Source organism: Anolis carolinensis, chromosome 1, assembly GCF_035594765.1.
Source record: "Anolis carolinensis isolate JA03-04 chromosome 1, rAnoCar3.1.pri, whole genome shotgun sequence".
NCBI lineage: Eukaryota > Metazoa > Chordata > Lepidosauria > Squamata > Dactyloidae > Anolis > Anolis carolinensis.
This window is the reverse complement of record NC_085841.1, coordinates 241,133,256-241,155,222: the sequence shown is the minus strand read 5'-3', so window position 1 is coordinate 241,155,222 and position 21,967 is coordinate 241,133,256. Positions and strand designations below refer to the sequence as shown.

The 21,967-nt window shown below is 43.4% G+C and overlaps 1 protein-coding gene across 1 annotated transcript in view; it reads left to right on the top strand.

Moving 5' to 3' along the window:
• The window catches only part of ihh (Indian hedgehog signaling molecule), a 34,463-nt gene extending 14,447 nt beyond the window's left edge, over positions 1-20,016 (top strand). Inside the window, exons 2-3 of the mRNA XM_003214933.4 lie at positions 9,740-10,001; positions 16,214-20,016. Coding sequence (XP_003214981.3) covers positions 9,740-10,001; positions 16,214-16,863 — 912 coding nt within the window. The 3' untranslated portion in view covers positions 16,864-20,016. The remainder of the gene's footprint in view (positions 1-9,739; positions 10,002-16,213) is intronic.
• The last annotated feature ends 1,951 nt before the right edge of the window (positions 20,017-21,967 follow it).

Below are 21,967 nucleotides of genomic sequence, written 5' to 3'. Positions count from 1 at the left end.
TATTTCCACTTCCACTGTCAGCACACATGAAAAATGTTCTACTTCTGATATGCCAGAGACCAAATTGACTATAGCATCCAGTTTTTAATTGTACTGATTCCATTGTAAGGGGATTTTTAAATAATTAAATATTTGGAGTGTTCTCTGTTGGGGAGCTCTAATGCCTGGACAGTGAGGGTGGAAATCATGCAACCATCTTGATATTGTTCTACTACACTTTTCATCATCCCTGGCCATTATAAGGAACAGTGAATAATGCTACTAGTTGCAATTCTATCTGAACCCCATTCTACCTCTGGTTTATAGTGAATTGCTGGTCCTCACCAGCCTGTCAATTCAACAGTTCCAGAGAATGGACCCATGGCAAGTGAGGTAAAGGTAAAGGTTTTCCCCTGACATTAAGTCTATTCGGGTCTGACTCTGGAGGTTGGTGCTCATCTCCATTTCTAAGCTGAAGAGTCGGCGTTGTCCGTAGATGCCTCCAAGGTCATGTGGCCAGCACGACTGCATGGAGTGCCATTACCTTCCTGCCAGAGCAGTACCTATTGATCTACTCACATTTGCATGTTTTCGAACTGCTAGGTTGGCAGAAGCTGGGGCTAACAGTGGGACCTCACCCTGCCCCCCTGGATTCGAACTGCTGACCTTTTGGTCAGCAAGTTCAGCAGCTCAGCGGTTTAACTCACTGTGCCACTGGGGAGCTCCCATGGCAAGTGAAGTGGAGTCTTATTACAGATTGATCATCTCTTATCCTGAATTCCAAAATACTGTACTCCAAAATTAAAAACAATGTCCACATGCTTTCTGATGGTTCGGTGTACACAAACTTGGTTTCATGCACAAGGTTATTTAAAAATGTTGTGTATAAAACTACCTTCAGGCTAAGTGTATAAGGTGTATATGAAACATTAATAAATTGCATGTTTAGACTTGGGTTGAGTCTCAAAGATAGGCAAATGCATGTGTTCCAAAATCCCAAACACTTCTGATCTTAAGCACTGTGGATCAGAGTTACTCCATCAGTGCTCTTAAGTGTGTAGGGCTGAAACACTCCAGCATAATGTTTAGATATCATCATCCATCCCAGAGATGACACAGATTCACCAAGCACTTCAAAGCCACCTGCTCCTGATGCGTGCTTAGTGCCTGCTCTCAGGGTTTCCCACAATGTCCCATGCTTCTGAAGGTTTAAAGTTTGGCTTTCTGAAACACAGGATGTGGAAATCTTAGCTGGTATTATGGCAGTGGAACTGGTACCGTATCTCTTGCTTTTCTAGGCAACAAGTTTAAGACTTTTCATGAGCTATCTAAGGCCTGCTGTTGATGGAGCCTTGAGAATATGTTCTTCAAGAGTTTGAGTGATACAAACTTTGATTTCTCTCTACATATTACTTTGCATTGTATTAATATTTATTTAGCTACCACAGGCAGTCTGCATGGGTCAGTATGAAACAAAACACAAATGAAATCCCTCTCCTAGCATGCTGCTTGTCATTTACTTACCTCTTTCTTAAAGATCATTTTGGATAATTTTGAAAAGCCAGCTCTTCCTGCAAGGAACTCAGGTTTTCCCCTGTTCATTTGCCCTCTCACAATAACCCAGGGAGCCAGATTTATTTTTCAATCATGGCAGAAGTGACTTGAGGACATACTGCAAGTCGCTTCTGGTGTGAGAGAGTTGGTCTTCTACAGAGACGTTGCCCAGGGGAAACCCGGAAGTGTTAGTTGGGAGGCTTCTCTCATGTCCCTGCAAGCTAGAGCTGACAGATGGAGCTCGCTGCTTCTCGTAGATTCAAGCCGGTAACCTTCAGATCAGCAATCCAACCTTCAAGTCATCAGTTCAGCTGGCACAAAGGTTTGTGTGGAAACCAGGTGTTAGTGAACGATTGGTGACAGAGATGCAAGCAAGAAAAGGCTAGTAGGGCCACTATGGCACAGCACACAGGGAGACAGCAGCCATAGACAGCATATATTGGGCATAGAGAGCACTGGCAATATGGTGGAGGACGTAGTCCTCCTAAACTAGCCTGTTAAGACCTACAGGTAAAACACATAGTGGCTTCCTTTTTGGTAATGTGGTTGAGAATGGGGGTTCTCTCAGCCTCCCCCCCCCCCCCCCCCCCCGAAAGGAAACCAGTCTTGGAGGCTAGGAGTGATTCAAGAAGCACCGTCACAGCTCTAGAGAGACGTTTTAGCTGTGACACCCATAGATTGTAGTTCACAACTGCTTGCAGTTGGAGTGGGTTGTAGCAATGGGCTGGTGAATCCACTCTGGTGATTTTTTCTTGAACACTGATGACAAACACACTGCATTACTACTCAGGTATCTAATGTCAGGCTCCACATTTTTTTTCCCTTACTATCCAGGGACTGTTACCCTATTTATACTCATTGACTACAACTGTTTCTCTCCCCCTCCCCCTCCCATGGACTCCTCCATGAACTGGCATGACATTCTCCGTGGACTGGCAGCCGATGGCTAATGTTATCGGCATTAGTCCAGGAACTCTCTCTTTGAGCAGCTCTGGCCTCCTGAGACAGTGGAGAGTTTAAAGACTGGATGGAAACCTGTATAGTCCACAGAATAGTGGGGGAAAGGTGGGAAGTCCAAGGCGAATGACCAAGACAATCTCATTATTATATGTCCACTCTCATCATGATTATCTTACTCCATGGTAGAGTACCTGAGCAGCAGTTCACACCTTGTTAGTATACATGATAATAAGGGATCATAGGAGCTTCAGTCCAAGGACATATAAAACATCATATACTTCTCAACCACCTTAGAGTAATGGTAGGACCAACCTTGTCTCTGAGCCATGAGTTACAAGTGCTGTGCTTCTCTCTCTCTGTATTACGACTGTTCTTGGGATGCTGGGGAAAAGCATATCTGCTGTGCATGACTTCATAGAATCATAAAATAACAGAATTGGAAGAGACCGTGTGGGTAATCTAGTCCAACCCTCTGCCATGCAGGAAAAGCACAATCAAAGCAACACCAACAGATGGCCATACAGCCTCTGGAGATGCCACCACACTTCGAGGCAGAGAGTTCCACTGTTGAACAGCTCTTATGGTGAGGAATATTTCCTAATGTTCACGTGGAATCTCCTTTCCTGTAATTTGAACCCATTGCTCCAAGTACTAGTCTCCAGGGCTGCAGAAAACAAACCCACTACCTCTTCCTTATGGCATCCATTCAAATATTTCAACATGGTCATTATATGTCCCCTCAACCTTCACTTCTGCAGGCTAAACATCACCAGCTCTTTAAGACGCTCTTCATAGGGCATGGTCTCCAGTCCTTTGATTATTTTAGTCGCCTTCTAGACACCTTCCCATTTGTCATATCTCTTTTGAACTGTGGTGCCCAGAATTGGACACAGTATTCCAGGTGAGGTCTGACCAAAGTAGAATAGAGAGGCACCATGACTTCCCTTGATCGAGGCCAGTGGTCCCCATCCTTTGTTTTGGACTTTAACTCCCAGAAATCCCAGCCATCTTACCAGCTGTTAGGAACTGTGGGAGCTGAAGTCCAAAACACCTGGAGGCCCAAAGGTTGGGAACCACTGATCTAGACACTATACTCCTTTTGATGCAGCCCAAAATCCCATTGGTTTTTTAAGCTGCTGCATTGCACTGCTGGCTCATGTTCAACTTGTTGTCCACAAAGACTGCAAGTTCTTTTTCACATGTTCTGTTGCCGAGTCAGGCACCACACATCCTGTATCGGTGCATTGCATTTCCTTCTGTCTAAGTGAAGTATACTATATTTCTGAGTTCTAGATGCTGCTAGAAAGTCGTGTTCTTTCTCTTCACAAGCAGGCCCTACATTATTCGATTTTGGGGCATTATCTGAGCACAGAGAACCAGCATGGTATTGAGCTTTGGGAGAGCAGAGTTCAAATTCTCACTCAGCCATGGAAACCCACTGGGTGATCTTGAGCAAGTCACACTCCCTTAATCTCAGAGAAAGCAACGAGAACTCTCCTCTTGAATAAATCTTGTAAAAAAAAAAACTATGATGTGTTCACTTTAGGGATATTATAAGTCCAAAACAACCTGAAGGAACACAACACTGAACACTAGGGCATCCATAGCTGCTTGCCTAGTCTTCCAGCAAAGGCAGCACCTTCTGTGGAGGAGGAACATATCTCTTCCTATGTTTTAGTGGTCAAAGGGAGTACGTGGCCCTGTTCTCTCTTAAATTCTTTTGAGTCTTTATGGAGGGAGGGATTAAAGCCCCTTCCTCCTGTGCTGTGCATGAGCTTTCCCTTTGCAACTCCACACTGACACCTGCTGACCGCAGCTGGAACTTGTCATGGATAGACCATACCTGAATCCCAAGGCAATATCCCTAGAGATAAGCCCCTGGTGGCGCAGTAAGTTAAACCACTGAGCTACTGAACTTGCTGACCGTAAGGTTGGCGGTTTGAACCCGTGGAGCAGGGTGAGCCCCCACTGTTAGCCCTAGCTTCTGACAACCTAGCTGTTTGAAAACATGCACATGTGAGTAGATCAATAGGTACCACTCCTGCAGGAAGATAATGGTGCTCCATGTAGTCATGCCGGCCACATGACCTTAGAGGCGTCTACGGACAATGCCGACTCTTTTGACTTAGAAATGGAGATGAGCACCAACTCCCAGAGTTGGACACGACTAGACTTAATGTTAGGGAAGACCTTTACCTTTACCAATGGCTCTTTGGCATTGGTGCATGCACAGCATCACTTACTCAAGGACCTAGCTAAGAGGAATGAGCAAGGCTTTTGTCTGGGCAATGAAATGGCTGTGTGTGCATGTGCATGCTTGTTTACTGGATGAAAATCATCAATGGAAGAAAGAGGCTGTGTGTCTGGATTTATTGTCTCAGGGACAGCATTTTATTTGCATGAGATTTTGGAGCCCTAACAACCTAAGAATGAATAACTGACTGGATTTCACAACTTGGGCTCGTAAGAGGCCCAGGAAAACTGAAGCATATGGCCCAGTCCACCCTTGGGTCTCACCCAACTAATTTGCTTTCTACTATAGATGCAAAGTTATGGCAAAAGTTTTATAACCTGTTGTCATAGAAGGAATAAGCAAGGAACTTCACTGTCTAGCAACCAAGATATGGCATTTGGAGGGGATAAACATCCTCTTCCCATCCCCCAGCCACATATTTAAAGTACTTTGGTGGTTTGTTTGTTGCCTTCTATCTGTCCTTATCTCAGAGGCCTAGAACAAACAGTGGTGTGGGGTAGTAGAAACTGGAGCGGCCCGGTGAACCGAGCCTGCCCTGTTCGTCAAGGGACAAAGGCCTGTCCTTTTGGCCTCCTGACCTTTCCTCTGAATGCAGGTTCTGCCTCATCTTGGCTTGGTGTTCTGCTGATCACACAGGCTGACTTGACAAGTGGGAAGCTGGGCCTTCCATCCTTTGCAGACAATTGCTGACCCCATAACAAGGTCTCACACAGATGGATGGGGTCATGTCTATGCTCCTGTTGAGTTGGAAACGTCCCCATCCCCCCATTCTCAAGTAGAAGTCGGTGTAGGATTCCATCCACAAGTGATGCGTTTCAGGATCCATTTATTTTTACACCAACCTAATAATGGAGCCCCCGGTGGCACAGTGTGTTAAAGCGCTGAGCTGCTGAACTTGCAGACCGAAAGGTCTCAGGTTTGAATCCAGAGAGCGGAGTGAGCGCCTGCTGTTAGCTCCAGCTTCTGCCAACCTAGCAGTTCGAAAACATGCAAATGTGAGTAGATCAATAGGTACCACTCCGGCGGGAAGGTAACAGCGCTCCATGCAGTCATGCTGGCCACATGACCTTGGAGGTGTCTATGGACAACGCAGGCTTTTTGGCTTAAAAATGGAAATGAGCACCAACCCCCAGAGTCAGACATGACTGGACTTAACGTCAGGGGAAACCTTTACCTTTACCTAATAAGGTTCAGGACAGGATTGTGGGTAATGGATATGGGGCAGCACTGTAGAGAGGTTAAGAGGGGGTATGTGCGCAGGGGTGGGGGGAGAACTGGAACTCAGTGATATTATTCCTCCTCTATATAAGAATTCTTCCTTTTTCATGAAACTTCTCTTTAACTTTCCAATCTCTAGCATATCTCTCTAATAATTTTCTAGGTCCTTCAGTACTACTTTGTGACAACCTCCATTCATTTCAATAGAGTTCACTATTATTCCTTGTTTCCACAATAAATTGGGAACATATCCCCTCCAGATACAGGGGTCATGCTGTAAAAAGCTCATGATATCAAGACAGATTTAACAGGATCCTGTGGAAATATGTAGATCCTGAAATTTGTTATAGATCTTGCTATAAAAAACACTTGTGAATTCCCATAAAATGAAGTTTTAGGAAGTGATCAATTTTTATATCAGCAGGAATGATGGTTGGGTGAAGATATAATAATAATAATAATAATAATAATAATAATAATAATAATAATAATAATAATAATGTATTTATATACCACCTTATCTCCTCAAGGGACTCAGAGCGGTTTCCAGCACAGCAGGAAACATACAAGAAGTTAAAACATACAGCAATTAAAACATTATACACATAAACAGGAATGCATAAAACAAATAACAAAGCACATAACCAAGAACTAAAACCTAATGACAAGGCCCCATCAATGAATCCGGATACAGTGGCCAGAATGTAAAGTTGGAGTGGCCATAGAGGTGTATTCCCTCTATGTAAACCCCCATCCCAAAAAACCAAATCATGTGAACTACAAACCTATGGAAACCACAATGAGCTTAGTGCTGCCCATTAATGGAGCTTCAGTTCTGTTGCCACAGTCTTCTTAACAACAGAGTTAAAATCAACTATCTAGAGAACCCTGGAAATGTGTGAAATAACACAAGAATGACATGGGAATGGGTCTTCCTTCACTTGGCAAACCTAGAATGAAGGCTCTCAGCACTTTCATCCAAGGCTGGGATGAACAAAAGGTAGAACGCAACCTCTTCTGAGATGTTTGGGTGATTTGTTGTTGATCTGGAAGAATTTCTGACTCTCAGTTACTTAAGCCTCCGGGAAAACGGAAAGTGGCCTTGTGCTGATTACTGACCTTGTGCTAATCGCCTTATCTCATAGGCTCAGGTGCTGCTCATCTATACATTGTGAATATTAATTGAATTGGCCAGAGTTATCTCCAGCTCTTTTGGCTGCAATGAGATTTTTATGTTGAACTCCCAAACTTTGTAGTCTGAATTTGAGAATGTTATTTTTGGATTTCACTGCCCAGCACTCCTCGATCTACATGTCCACTTGGTATGAATATGGAAAGGCTGGGCCAAAACATCAATGGAAGAAAGATATGATGCATGCTGAAACCACAACAAGCTGGTGGTCTAAGGAGAGTCAAATGTGGAATCTCTTAAAGCACAGCATTTGTCAAACAACTTTGTCCAGAACATGAACAAGAGCTTCCATATACTAGGGACCCATGTGGTTCTCCAAATGTTCTTGGACTTTGATGTCCATGATTTTTCACCAAATATCTATGCTGTCATGGATTGGTGGCAATTGTAGTCCAGCAACATTTTGAGGTCCATAGATATCTGTTCTGCTCTGTTGTGTCAACAGTGTTAAGAGTCCTTTCCTGCTTAGAACTTCATGGGCTGATTTTTTTTCATTTCACCCCATTTTACAGGAAAGGGATTTAGCTGTGGGATTGCTGGTCACTTTGGCTGTGATGGGAACTGGACCTGAAGGTATTAGAAGCTTTGTATGCTTCTTCACAGGACCATCTGACAATAGGGAGCTGCAGTGGCGCAATGGGTTAAAGCCTTGTGTCAGCTGGACTGCTGACCTGAAGGTTGGGTTGCTGACCTCAAGGTTGCCAGTTCGAATCCGTGAGATGGGGTGAGCTCCCGTCTGTCAGCTCTAGCTTGCGGGGACATGAGAGAAGCCTCCCAGCAGGATGGTAACACATCCGGGCGTCCCCTGTGCAACATCTCTGTAGACAGCTAATTCTCTCACCCCAGAAGCAACTTGCAGTATGTTCTCAAGTTGCTTCTGACACGATGTTGGACATGTATATGGTTATAGATGTTCATTTTATTCTTCTTACTTTAAATATATATTTGCTCTTCTTTCACAAATTAGCGCTTATGACCAAGCAAATAAGCATCAGAGCACAAGAAGCATATTTATCCCTTCATTTTATTTAGATTTATTTTTAAAAGGCCTTTAAGGGCAGGAATTGATCCATCTATTACTGAGGTCATATGCTGCTGAGGTTTACATTAATTCAAAATGTTCACATGTTCAGTAGTTTCAATTGCTTGGAGATTAGTGTTACCTAAAACATTGTCTGATTCTCACTATGGCTATTTTGCTGCTTTGTAATGTTTGGCCCATTGCCTGTCATACCCTTTTGACATTATTCTTCTTTGTCCCACCCTCTGACCACTTCTGAGTCGATCCTTACCCATTTACGTATCATGTGTCTGATGGAGTGGTCTGTGAAGTTTTATGCCAGCATAATTTTCTTAGTCTTGAAGATGCCACAGATTATAACAGACTAGCACAGCTGACTCTCTGCAAATTTAGAAATATAAACATGCAATTTAGAAATGTAAAAATGTATATTTAAATGCAAATTTCCCTCTGATTGAGAATGACCTATAACTGGAGTGTTCCAAGGGAGAATTCACTGGTCTCAGAATATTGTAGACTGACTGGGTTTCTGCTGCTTCAAAAGTTTGGGTTGTGTGAATGTTCTCGTTGTTTCATGTATCCAGTGTCTTGTGTGGGCTGAGATAAAATTATTGAGAAAATTGGGATTCTTTCTTTATGAGTACTGTAATTCTCTTGAGGATATGGTTTGAAATGGGGCAAAAAGAGCAAATGAAGCCCTCCACTTTTATGCAAGTTGGGGTCATAGGACTCCCATGAAAGTGGAAAAGATACAAATAAAAACATTGTTTTTTTAACCTGAGAGAACATCTCTCTGGGAATCTCTAGATCCTCAGAAGTTGACCATATAATAACATTGGGAGACCTACTAATTCTTGGGGAAGCCTTCACTTTAGGAATCTCTTGGTCTTCCAGTATGAGTCTATGTGGAAGTTGATCATAGCATTGCATTAAAAAGGGAAAGGTTTTCCCCTGACATTAAGTCTAGTCGTATCCGACTCTGGGGATTGGTGCTCATCTCCATTTCTAAGCCAAAGAGCCGGTGTTGTCTGTAGACACCTCCAAGGTCATGTAGCCGGCATGACTGCATGGAACACCGTTATCTTCCTGCCAGAGCAGTACCTATTGATCTACTCACATTTACATATTTTTGAACTGCTTGGTTGGGGGAAGCTGGGGCTAACAGTGGGAGCTCACCCCACTCCCTGGATTTGAACTGCTGACCTTTCGGCCAGCAAGTTCAGCAGCTCATCAGTTTAACCCGCTGCGCCATTGGGGGCTCCAAACTTCTCTAAACTCTGCCTAATCTAGGATATCTCAGATTATTTTACCCAGACACTGAGATTCTTAGGAGACACCAATCTGTTAGTCCTACCGCCATTATAGGCATGTCTGGTTCAATGCGTAGATACTGTACTGCATTTCTTTTAGTTTGCAGGCACTGTTGAGTCTCAGTATTAAAATGTGTGTGAAGGTGGAATATCAATAAAGTTAATCAGAATAATTTGAGCTCTCTGTTCTTTGATGGTGCTGTTCTACAATGCTGATGTCTTCCTCTTCTGTCCGTTCCTGTTCACTATAGCGCTGCAAGGATCGCCTCAACTCTCTGGCCATCTCGGTCATGAACCAATGGCCTGGGGTGAAGCTGCGGGTCACAGAGGGCTGGGATGAAGATGGACATCACTCAGAAGAATCACTGCATTACGAGGGCCGTGCTGTTGATATCACCACATCCGACCGTGACCGTAACAAGTATGGGATGCTGGCACGCTTGGCTGTGGAAGCTGGATTTGATTGGGTCTACTATGAATCGAAGGCTCACATCCACTGTTCTGTGAAATCTGGTAAGGCTTTGAGCTCTGAAGTGGGTTGAGGGTCATCAGCAGGAATTGGAGGAGAATATGGCTAGCATCCTGTTAGGAACATACCCAGGCATACATCCAGCACGTGTCTGCATATGTCTTTTTTTGGGGGGGGGGGGGGGTGATTGCAGAGTTTGGTATTTTCTTTCTCTCTCTGCAAGACCAGCTCTCTCCCTCAAGTGTTTATTTACTGTAACTCTATCCTTGGTCTATTGGTGAGTGATTATGGAATTGTCAATGTATCTGTCTGTGTTTCTGTACCCTAAATGATGGCCTGATCTGCTGAGCCCTCTGGAAGATCCTAGCAGATCTCAGTGGCTAATGTCATCAATCTGTGTCTGGTTATGGGGACATAGCCAGGCATTCTCATGCCTAGGTTGCTGTGAGTTTTCTGGGCTATATGGCCATGTTCCAGAAGCATTCTCTCCTGATGTTTCGGCCATTGAAATCCACAAGTAAGTGGACAATTTCAACAGAAAGGAAGAAACCATGAAAATGAACAAAATCTGGCTATCAGTATTTAAAAAAAACCCTCTAAAATCAGGACAGTAAATAAAGACCAACACTCGGAAAACAGGAATTCCAGACAGGACGCAATCAGGGCCAGCTAACACCTTTTAACAAAGGATTCCCCCAGGCAGTAAGCAGCCAGCCCTTGAAGCTGCAAGGCCATTCAATGCTAATCAAGGTGGCCAAGTGCAACATTCACACTTGCCTCAAATAGACAAGAGTTCTTTCTCCCGTCCTGGACTTTCCACAGATATAAAAACTCCTCTTGCCTAGTTTTCAACAGACTTCACAACCTCCGAGGATGCCTGCCATAGATGTGGATGAAAAGTCAGGAGAGAATGTTTCTGAAACATGACTATACAGCCTGGAAAACTCACAGCAACCCAATGATTCCGACCATGAAAGCCTTTGACAACACATTCTCATGCCTCTTTCCATCTGGTATTGATTGTCCAGATATGGAGGGCATAGCAGCTAAATGAATGGAGAGCTGAGAGGAGAGACATATTATAATTCTGCCTGTTGACCTTTTACATTACCCTGTGCATTGCAATGTTGTTCTCTCTGCCTCTGCCTCTGTCTCTCTCTTTGTCTCTGTGTGTAGAAGAGTATTGCAGGCTAGATTCCATCCATTGTGGCTTGTTTCTCATTTGTGGAAGGGGTATGGATCTACTTGTGACCTCCATCAATGAACAGGAGGAGAGTGGGCAGTTTTAGCTATTGCTGTCACCATACCCCCCCCCCCCCCCCCCCGAGAGATATGGCAAATGAAACATTATGCTACCTTGGATCTCTTTCTGGGAGTATGGTTCAGTATAAATTCAATCAATCAATCAATCAATCGGGAAAAGATGAAAAACAAAGAGCAAAAAATGTTCCTCTCTGCCATACTGGATGCAAGTCATTATCTTATGTTTCAGGCAGCTGTTGGCTCCTTCTACACTGCCATATAAAATCCAAATTATCTGTTTTTACTGGATTATATGGCAATGTGGACTCAGATAATCCAGTTCAAAGCAGATAATGTGAATTATCCACCTTGATAATATGGATTATATAAGTAAATAATCCAAATTATCTACTTTGAACTGAATTATATGAGTCTTCATTGCAATATAATCCAGTTCAAAGCAGATCATCTGGATTTTATATGGCAGTGTAGAAGGGCCTTCAGTATCTCCCACCAGTGGAGCAGAAACTAGGAACAGCTTCAGACGCTACAATAGACATTAACCTACCAAGGTTTCCTCATCAGCACCTCCTCTAACTGGATGATGCTTCTCTGTGAATTGATGCTTATCCAGAAATGCGGAGTTGGCCAGTGGAGAGCAGCCCGGTGTTTAGTGTAGTCCCAGTTATAGCAAGAGAGTAGGGGTCTGAATTATCTGTTGGTAATCCTAGGGATAACAAGTGAGTAGGGGTCTGAGTTATTGGTTGGGATGAGATGCCACAGGGCTCTCCTCTTGGACCACGCTTTGACTGTGGCCTCTTGTTCCTATCCTTTGACCATTAGCATGACCTGCAGGTGTCCCAGCCCCTTCCAGACCCACAGGGTCTTTCTGGCTGATGAGAAGGAGGTGCCTTGGCCCAGCCTTGATCTTACAGTTCCTGGCCTAGCAGCCGAATCACCACCTACTGGACAATAGCACATCAGGAGTGAACGGCGCTGGAGATGGAGAAAGAGGTTGGCACAGACAGAGCAGAACAGAGCACGGTCCCTTCCCCTTCTGGCATTAACATGGACTGTGCTTCTTTGTAATCTCCTGAACAGTGCTTTGCTAGCCAAGTAACCAAAAGGCATTAGGCACACTGCTTCTAGCTCCCTTGGACTTTGGGTACACAAAACCTTGATATATCTGCAAAATCGTGTGGATCCAGTAATGATTGAATGCTGGTACTGTGGCTGGTCCCCACTAGGCTGGGATTCTGAATGTGCCAGTGATTTCTTTGGACTGTGTTCTGAACTGCGTTCCTTTATGCGTCAATAGCATGAACAAGAAAATGGTTTTTGCTAGGTGCACCATTGCTGTGCACAAAAACAGACACATATTTGGGATGCTCTGTCTGCTTGTGGATGACCAATATTTCATAAAGGATGCTACAACTATGTCAAGTGTCCAAAGGCTGGGTTATTGCCCTGATAGAGAAGAGCCAAAGAAGAAATGCAGTCCTGGTGAGAGTTGGAGGAATGCCCAGTGGCTTGTGGAGATTCGACAGTTCATTGGTTAGAGGTTGTTGGAATCACTTGTAAAGTGATTACCAAGGTGACATTCTAGAGAGCACAATTACTTGCAACTCTTCCTTCTTTGAACTATGTTGTCAAGCATGTTTGCTCCTTTCTTTCCTACAGAAGGTACGTCCCTATTCCTCCAAAGTTAGTCTTTGGGGGATGGGGAAAACTCATAAGGCTCCTACCTCAGTATAGCTTACACCCACATATGAGAGCCAGCTTTATCTTCTACTAAAATACAGCAAATCTTCATTTGTCTGTTTTCTATCTCAGATGGATTTGCTTAAACAGTTAATATAAGCTGTACCTTTCTAACCTTACAAGAGCAGCCCAACTATTTCTTTCTTGTTTTCTATTACAAACTCATATTGCACTGGCTATGCTGCACTGCACTTGGCTTGATTTAGACACTAAATATTTGTACTGCTCATTAGTCCCTGATACAGTGCTAGTACCTTCCTCCAATTTTTAAACATTGTTTTAAAGTGAGCAGATATGCTTCAAGCTAATGCACATGGACATGCTTTAATTCCAGAATTGCAGCCATGCAACTTCCATGTATGGCTGTACAGAATTCAGGAAGAGGAATAACTTTTAGATGCCTATCACACTGACACAAATTACACTGCTAGAGAAGAACAGATAAAGGTTTTCCCTTGACATTAAGTCTAGTCGTGTCCAACTCTGACTCAAGGCTCAACACTGACTTCAGGCAGACTCAAGCCCCAACTGACTTCTCTGACTGTCATCCTTTTAAAAACTGAACATTCTAAACCATCACTGAGTCAGTCACATGACCTGCAGCCCCTCCCACTACTTTAAGTATATAGAGATGAGGTAACTGGACACTAAAATTTAAATAGACATATACTTCAAGATATAAACTGTCATACTAATGTCAATAGAGGTGACTTGAGAAGGTTGCTTCCTCCAACAAAAACAAAATGCAAGGTCTTGGAATTAGAAACTAAAAAGCCAAGGTCAAGCTGATCCCTGTCTCTACATGACAAATGAACTTAACTTTCTATTTATGTTGATGGTTTCATTTAGGCTTATCAAGATAAAACTGTGAAGAAATCATAAACCATCTAAATAAAAAAAATTAAGCCAAAAGACCAGGAGACATCACTTATTATCAGGAAATAAATTGAAAGAGAGGAAGATGGAATCTGTCTCCTCAGTTGAAAACAAAAGATTCACAAACTTGTAGAACACATAGAGCTCAAGGATGCCAACCAGTGGCCAAGCCTATGGAGATAGTCTACCTAGAGACCGAAGAACATAATGAGTTTCCACCAAATGATAATCAATATAGAAATGATAGGAAAGCTGCTACATCTAGCCACCACCACAAGACCATACATTGCATCAACAGCAGGAATTCTTTGTAGGAAAACCAACTTATGAAGAAAAAAGTACAGGAATGTGGTGAAAAGAGTAGACAGATGCATAAAGCTACAAGCCAGCTGTGGTCCCTGACTAGTATCATACACAGATGCAGTTTGGGCTGGAGACCCGAGAGAGTGCATATACCAGCGGGAACCAGTTCTGTGGAAGTGGAAGGGTAAACTGAACAAACAGACATAACACTCTTTTTTACTCAAGCAGAATATGCACCAGCGGCTCAAGTGTGCAAGGACCTATGTGGCTGTGTCAGTTCTTAAGCGGCATTGGAATAGATAAATCAAAGCCGATAAAGCTTTAAAGGACAATCAAATCTACATAAACCTCTCATAGACTGGGAGGGTCAATTCACACATGAAGTACACCGATGGAAAATATCACCTTTTGAGAAATCTGCGAGAGAAGAAGCCTGTTGAGATGAAGTATTACCCATCAAAAGAGATTATTGCAGACTTTCTCACCAAGCCATTTACAGATCCAGAAAGAAAAGGTGAATCCTGGACTTAAATCACTGAGAAGGAATATTGGAAATGAAGAGCCCTTGAATGCTTGTAAAGTAATGAGTGAGAGAGGCTTCTAGAGAGGTGCCTGCCCTTTTGCTTCACTTTCTGTTTCTCTCCGTGATCTATGTGCTCAAGTCTTTTAGCTTTCTTCCAGCTTGCAGAGGTCATTTCCCTTTTCTTTCAAAAGTTACTTAGGGCCCTTCCACACAGCCCTATATCCCAGAATATTAAGGCAGAAAATCCCACATTATCTGAGTGTGCACTCAGATAACCCAGTTCAAAGCAGATATTGTGGGATTTTCTGCCTTGATATTCTGGATATAGGGTTGTGTGGAAGGGTCCTTTGTCTTTTATGCCCCTTTACCTGGAAAGAGGGTATCCATGAGACTCCTGTCTCAGGATGGTTTACATCCACACATGAGTGCCAGCTTTAGGGACTGCTTGATATAGATACTAAATATTTCTAGAGAGGCTAAGGATAAAGACAGAACAAGAGCCAACATTGACGTCTATGGCAGGTTTGCTGGGAAGAGACATTTATATAGCTATAGTTTATGCTGGAGGAAATAGGTGCTGTGGGGAACATGATACTGGGGGTGTTCTGGCCTATGTCAGATGAGGTAGATGGGAATGTGTCTCATTGATTTCATGGAGTATCTCATGTGGCTGGAAATGATGTGTACCGTGGGCAGCTGGCCTGTCAAAAGTACATTTTATTAAATGGCTTCTATTTTTCTATGAGTGTGTGGACAGGCCTCTGTGTCTCTCTCATTTCTTACCAACTTAGTTGCTGCAAATTCCCTAACCCGCTTTAAATTGGTTTATGCTACTAAACTTGCTCATTCCTGGGTTTAGCCATGACAACTCCAGTTCCAACACATTTACCACAGTTATATGGCAAAAGGTCTTCCAAAATATATTAAGAGTATTTTTGTCTTTTGGCTGTGAAACTGGAAGTCATTCTGACTTATGATGATCCTAAGGTGATTCTATCATTGGGTTTTCTTGGCAAGATTTATTCAGACAGGGTTTGTCTTCACCTTCATCTGAGACCAAGGGCCCTTTCACACAGCCATATAATTCAGAATATCAAGGCGGAAAATCCCACAATATCTGCTTTGAACTGGGATATATGGCAGTGTGGACTCAAACCCAGTTCAAAGCAGATGTTGTGGAATTTTCTGCCTTGATATTCTGGGATATAGGGCTGTGTAGAAGTGCTCCAAGAGAGTGTAATTTCCCTAAGGTCACCAGTGATTTTCCATGGCCAAGCAGGGATTTCAACCCTGGTCTCTTTGTTGTTCACTATATAAAAGGCATTGAATGTTTGCTTTATATGTGTAATGTAATCCACTCTGAGTCCCTCAGGGGAGATAAAGCGGAATATAAATAAAGATTATTATTATTATTATTATTATTATTATTATTATTATTATTATTATTATTATTATGCATCCTTGTGTAATTCTAACTGCCACTGTTTGGTTCTTCCTCCGTCTAGTAACTAGGCGTTTCTCTCTGTTTCTCCCTCTCTCCTTTTTGTCTAGAGCATTCAGCAGCAGCAAAGACAGGAGGCTGTTTCCCAGCCCGGGCACTGGCGACGCTCGAAAACGGGACCAAGGTTCCAGTGTGGGCACTGAGGCCTGGGCAGAGGGTCCGAGCCATGGACGAGCAGGGCCGCCCCACATACAGTGAATTCCTGATCTTTCTGGACAAGGCGCCTTCTGCACGTACTGCTTTCCACGTCATTGAGACACAGGATCCTCCACGCCGCCTTGCCCTCACTGCTGCACACCTCCTTTTTGTGGGGGAGAATGCCACAGCACCCACTAAGGCTGTTTTTGCCAGCCTTGTTAAGCCAGGACACTACGTGCTGGTGACGGAGGGGGACAAGGTGCAAGCGGCCAGAGTGGCGGTGGTTTCTGTGCAGATGGACATTGGGGCCTATGCTCCCCTCACCCGCCACGGGACTCTGGTGGTGGACGAAGTGGTGGCCTCTTGTTTTGCTTTGGTGCAGGAGCAGCACCTGGCTCAACTAGCCTTCTGGCCCCTTAGACTCTATTACAGCCTGGCCAGGGGAGATTGGACCCAACCGGAAGGTGTGCATTGGTACTCTATGCTGCTCTATCACCTGGGCCGCATGCTCCTCACGTCGGACAGCTTCCACCCCTCGGCTGCAGCACAGTTTGAGAGCTGAACTGATGCACCAAATGCTCCCCATGCCTCCTGGAAGAGGGAGGAACCGGCTTGCCCTCCCATGATTCTAGGGAGGGACTGTATGGAAACCAGCATCGGCCTGTTATGGGGAAAAGGTTGGGGCTGCTCATGCCTTCTAACCTTCCCCAGTGCAAGGGCTGAGAAGAGGTTTCGGTGACTCCTTCTTTGAATCTGAGAGGGCCTTTTTTAATTATTTCTTTTGGCGACAGAAGGGGAAACCCAGCAACAGGGTCCCATGCTGCTATTTTAGTTCAAGAGCCTCTGAGGCATAGCAAGGCGCTGAGAGGAAAGTTAGCCAGGTGGATGGAGATAGGATATGGTGGCCTTGAAGCCTGGATGAACAAGGAGGGCCAGAAATCCTGCCTCACCATGGGCAGAGTAGAGGAGGAGGGCATGCAGAAGGCGTCTGGGAGGAGATGTGCATGAGACTTCAGTGGGACATTCTCTAGGTTTCAGCCCAAGAAAGTGCCTTCTTTAGGGCCTCTGCTATTTAAAAATAGCCAATAGAGTGGAATGCAAAGCCACTGGAAGGTTGTCCCTGGAAGGATGTTTTCATTGTCAGTATAAGAGAAGAGACGTGTGCTTTTTACAGGCAGTCCATCAGCTGGGCCTGGATATGCCAACCGGCCTAGGAAGGAAGCAGTACCAATTCTAAGGAGATAGGAGGGGAGTAAGGGTTGTTTCTAAAGCAGTGTCATTTTGTCTGGATTACTGTATTTGTCTTGGGGTACTTCTGCCTTTAATGATAACACAGATTAAAATTATAGCTCATGCACTGAACAAATGCAGGAAAATGAATTAACACGTGGGAGGGGAAAATGCTCTCCTATTACCCAACTTCACCAGCCTCGCCATTTTTGCTTTACACTGTATTCCACTTTAACTGCCATAGCAATTTTCGATGGAATCCCTAGATTCAGAGTATAGAAAGGAAGGGGGGGGGATATCGCATTCTCGGCTAGTGATCTCTAACTATATGGTCATTAAAACAGAATACAGCCCTGTAATTGTGTAGTGTGAATGTGGCCACTCCGGACTATGTTGTTTACCAATGGGTGACCAACAGAACTTGGAAAGTTATTATTTTGGGGCCCTTCCACACAGCCATAAAACCCAGAATATTAAGGCAGAAAATCCCACAATATCTGCTTTGAAGTGGGTTATCTGAGTCCACATTGCCATATATTCCAGTTCAAATCAGATCATGTGGGATTTTATTCAGCTGTGTGGAAGGAGCCTTGGACTATAACTCTCCCAAGTCAGGATGGCTGCTGTAGACCAAGAAAGTTAATAATGCTGAATCCTGGGTGGGTAATAATATCAATTTAACTAGCAAGAATTCACCCATGTGAAGCGTTCTTTAAGGAAGTAAATCACCCAAAGACACAAAACTGGGATGGTCCTGTTCATGGCTGAGCAAATGGAGGAGAAAATCTGGGCAAGGCTTGTTCTTTGTCATTTCTAAAGCCACCCTTTGCTTCTTGAAGGTGCTGGAGAGGTGGGCCCCTTCAATATAGCTGAATAAAATACATTATCTGCTTTGAACTGGAATATATGGCAGTGTGGATTCAGATAACCCAGTTCAAAGCAGATATTGTGGATTATCTGCCTTGATATTCTGGGTTATATGGCTGTGTGGAAGGGCCCATGGATGTCCTACTGAGTTCTCATTTTCAATACTCATAGCTAGAGTTTGGGAATGCTACTTTTTTGGATTGTAACTCAAGTATCCAATTGCTATGCTGGCTGGTGAATTTTGAGAGTTGTGAAATTTAAAAAGAATCCTTTTTCCAGCACTGCCCACAGAACCATGATAGCATCACTAGAGCTATCATGAATATTCTAGTAAATAAAGTGGTATTTTAGGTGGAAATACTGTTCCTACAGTTCAACTACAGTCCCAGAGTGGAACTATCCACACTTCACTCTCACACATTCTTTCATCCCATCTCCAGCATTAGCATTACTGGGTAAATATGAGATTGGGAAGATGCTGTTGCCAAAATAACAGGGAATTTTATACGTTCAAAAGATTCCTTCAAGGATACGACTTCTGTATAGAAAAAGAAGGCAATTATGTCACTATGTCCTCACTTATATTTCTGGAGCACTGCCAAATCTCTTTGCTGCATTGGAAAATGGTGCCTTTGTGCAAAATCTACCTGTGTTTTCACCCCACCCATTAGTGTACATCAGGTTTATAAATAGCCCTGCAGTTGATTGCCTGTGGTGAACAAGAATTTCTTCTAGATGTCCAGGCAGAAAAGAGTTTGCTGTTATTCTCTCTCGGAGTTTCAGTGCGCCAAAAGTGACTATGAGACATTTTTGGTGAGTGGACCGTCCAATATGTCTTTATCCAGGGTGAATAGTTTTTGAGGTACATGCAGTGTTTTAATACATGCAAGCAATGTCCAAGTTGAAAATATTCACATGCAAAGCAACCCATAATGGAGCCAAAGATGTCCTTGTGTTAGGCCAGTGGTTTTCAACCTGGGGTCCCCAGATGATTTTGGCCTACAACTCCCAGAAATCCCAGCCAGTTTACCAGCTGTTAGGATTTCTGGGAGTTGAAGGTCAAAAGCATCTGGGGACTCCAAATTTAGAACTACTCAAGGCCTTTCCTTAAAGCTATAATGTGTGTATCTAGAGCACTTTCTACCAGGAAGAACCAGGACCTTCATTTCCTCTCAATCCAACACCAGCATTTGTTCCTCAGCTCAGTCACCAGGACAAAACGACTGGTAACCACAGCTAGCCATTGCTATTTGCATTGCTCATGAGGCCTCCTGCACAAACCTAATGCTTAGTTATGGAAGATGGGTGCAGGATGGGGGAAGTGTTTGCAGTGTATCTCCCTCCTGCATCAGATTGCATTTATTTATTTACCTGCCCTTGGCAGGGCTCTCAGAAACATTGTCCTGGTGGGTAGACATCAGCAACATGAGACCAAATGTGAGTGGGGTGGTATTTTTTTTCTTTTTTAATAAAAGTATTTAAGAATTGTTTCAGAAAAGCACAGCTGTTGTGGGACCATGGGGAAGGGGGGGGGCAAGAGGGTATTACAAACATTTGTCTCTTCACTGGATGTATATTTCCCAAACAGGTGAGAAGTCCAATAAATCTCTTGATCCACCGTCAGCTTGTGGCTCTGTTCTTTTCCACTTAAAAAAATACTCCTCCCTACACACACAACTGAGGGACTTTCCAGACAGCTGAATAAAATCCCACATTAAAGGTAATGGTTTTCCCCTGACATTAAGTCTAGTCGTGTCTGACTCTTGGGGTTGGTGCTCATCTCCATTTCTAAGCCAAAGAGCTGGTGTTGACTGTAGACACCTCCAAGGTCATGTGGCCAGCATGACTTCATGGAGCTCCGTTACCTTCCTGCCACAGCAGTATCTATTTATCTACTCACATTTGCATGTTTTCAAACTGCTAGGTTGGCAGAAGCTGGGGCTAACAGCAGGAGCTTACCCTGCTCCCCGGATTTGAACCGCCAACCTTTTGGTCAGCAAGTTCAGCAGCCCTGAGCTAGTTCGTAATAATTCCAGCATAAACATCCATTATGGAACTGTGATACACAGTAGGAATATTCGGAATAACAAAATATTCAAAGGTTAGCTATGGCGTTGGGGTAGTATAAATAAGAATTCTGCCGTCCCAATGTAATTTTCCTTCATTCTCCAAATTTCTAGTGTTGCAGTGAGTAATACACTGAAGATCATACCCATCTAGTATGTACCGTGTTTTCTTGGTAACTTTATTTGCCCCTTTTCTTTGGGTGTTTAAACTGTAATTCTAAAACTGTAACTCAATGTTTAAGTTACCGTAATGGTAGAAATTTGGCGCAAGAAGCAAAATTTCATTTGAAAGGTAAATTCTTAATTTGGGGGACTTTTGGCTTCCCTGCAGTTATAGCCCTAGGAATATCTTTAAAATCATGTCTTCACATTGTACTGGTGAGAGGGGACTAGCTCTTGTACCTACTCTACTGAATCTGGGACTTCTATCGTAGTACTCCAGATGTTCCACACACATAAACACATGCATATGTGAGAGAATGAACTGACCTAAATGACAACCTCCCTCTCTCATTCACCCAGCATGGGATGAAGGCATGAGAGGATGGGTGTGCCTTCCATGGCTTTCCTATAAGACAGGACATGCCAACTCATTCGTCTTCCTTCAGACATAATCACCGACAATATAATTTGGACAAATTCCAGTTGAGGCTTCATGGCAATGTCTTGAAACAAAAACAAGGAACCCTGAGGTATCTTATAAAGTTAACAAATCTTGTCCTCGTTGCCTCCTTCGTTGGGTAGGAGCTGTCATGGTGCTGGCTGTTATGCAGCAGCCTGACTTTAACTTTCAAGAGGAAGGAATTGGCAAAACCACCACCAAATATTTCTTTTCTAAGAAAATTCTATGAAGTTCATGGGGTGGCCATAAGTTGACAGGTGATTTGAAACTACATATACATCAAACATCTGCTTCACATTTAGTCTAGCTTTCTCCAATTTGGCAGCTTCCAAATGTATTGAATCTAGCACGCATTACAGTACAACCTTAATATCCCCAGGATATTGCACCTCCAGGTATTTTGTGGATACATGAAACCATGAATAACAGTGAGCCCCACTGAAATGAAAGATTTCTGTGTCAAGATTACTATAGAGTTATACTGTAGGACCTACAAAATGCCCAGAGAAGACTATTTTGTTGGACATGGACGAATTAAACTGCTAATACTGGTCCCACGGATACAGCAGAAATAGTGTATTTCCAGAAGTGATTGGGTTGTGATTTAACATGTCTGGAGAGTACTAAGTTGGGAAAGTTGGCAATTGAATTAAGTCAGCATTATACCTGTCATCTTAAAACTGTTACAAATTGAAGGAAAGGCTTTTAAAGAAAAATGTTTAGCTTTCTTATCAATTTCCATCACCATTTTGTCAATACTTTTTATAAATAAATATAATATCTACCCTGGGATTTCTTCACACTGCACACTTATAGCAGTTTAACCTGCTATGGCTCCATCCAACAGAGTCCTGGGATTTGCACAGACATTGGGAACATAT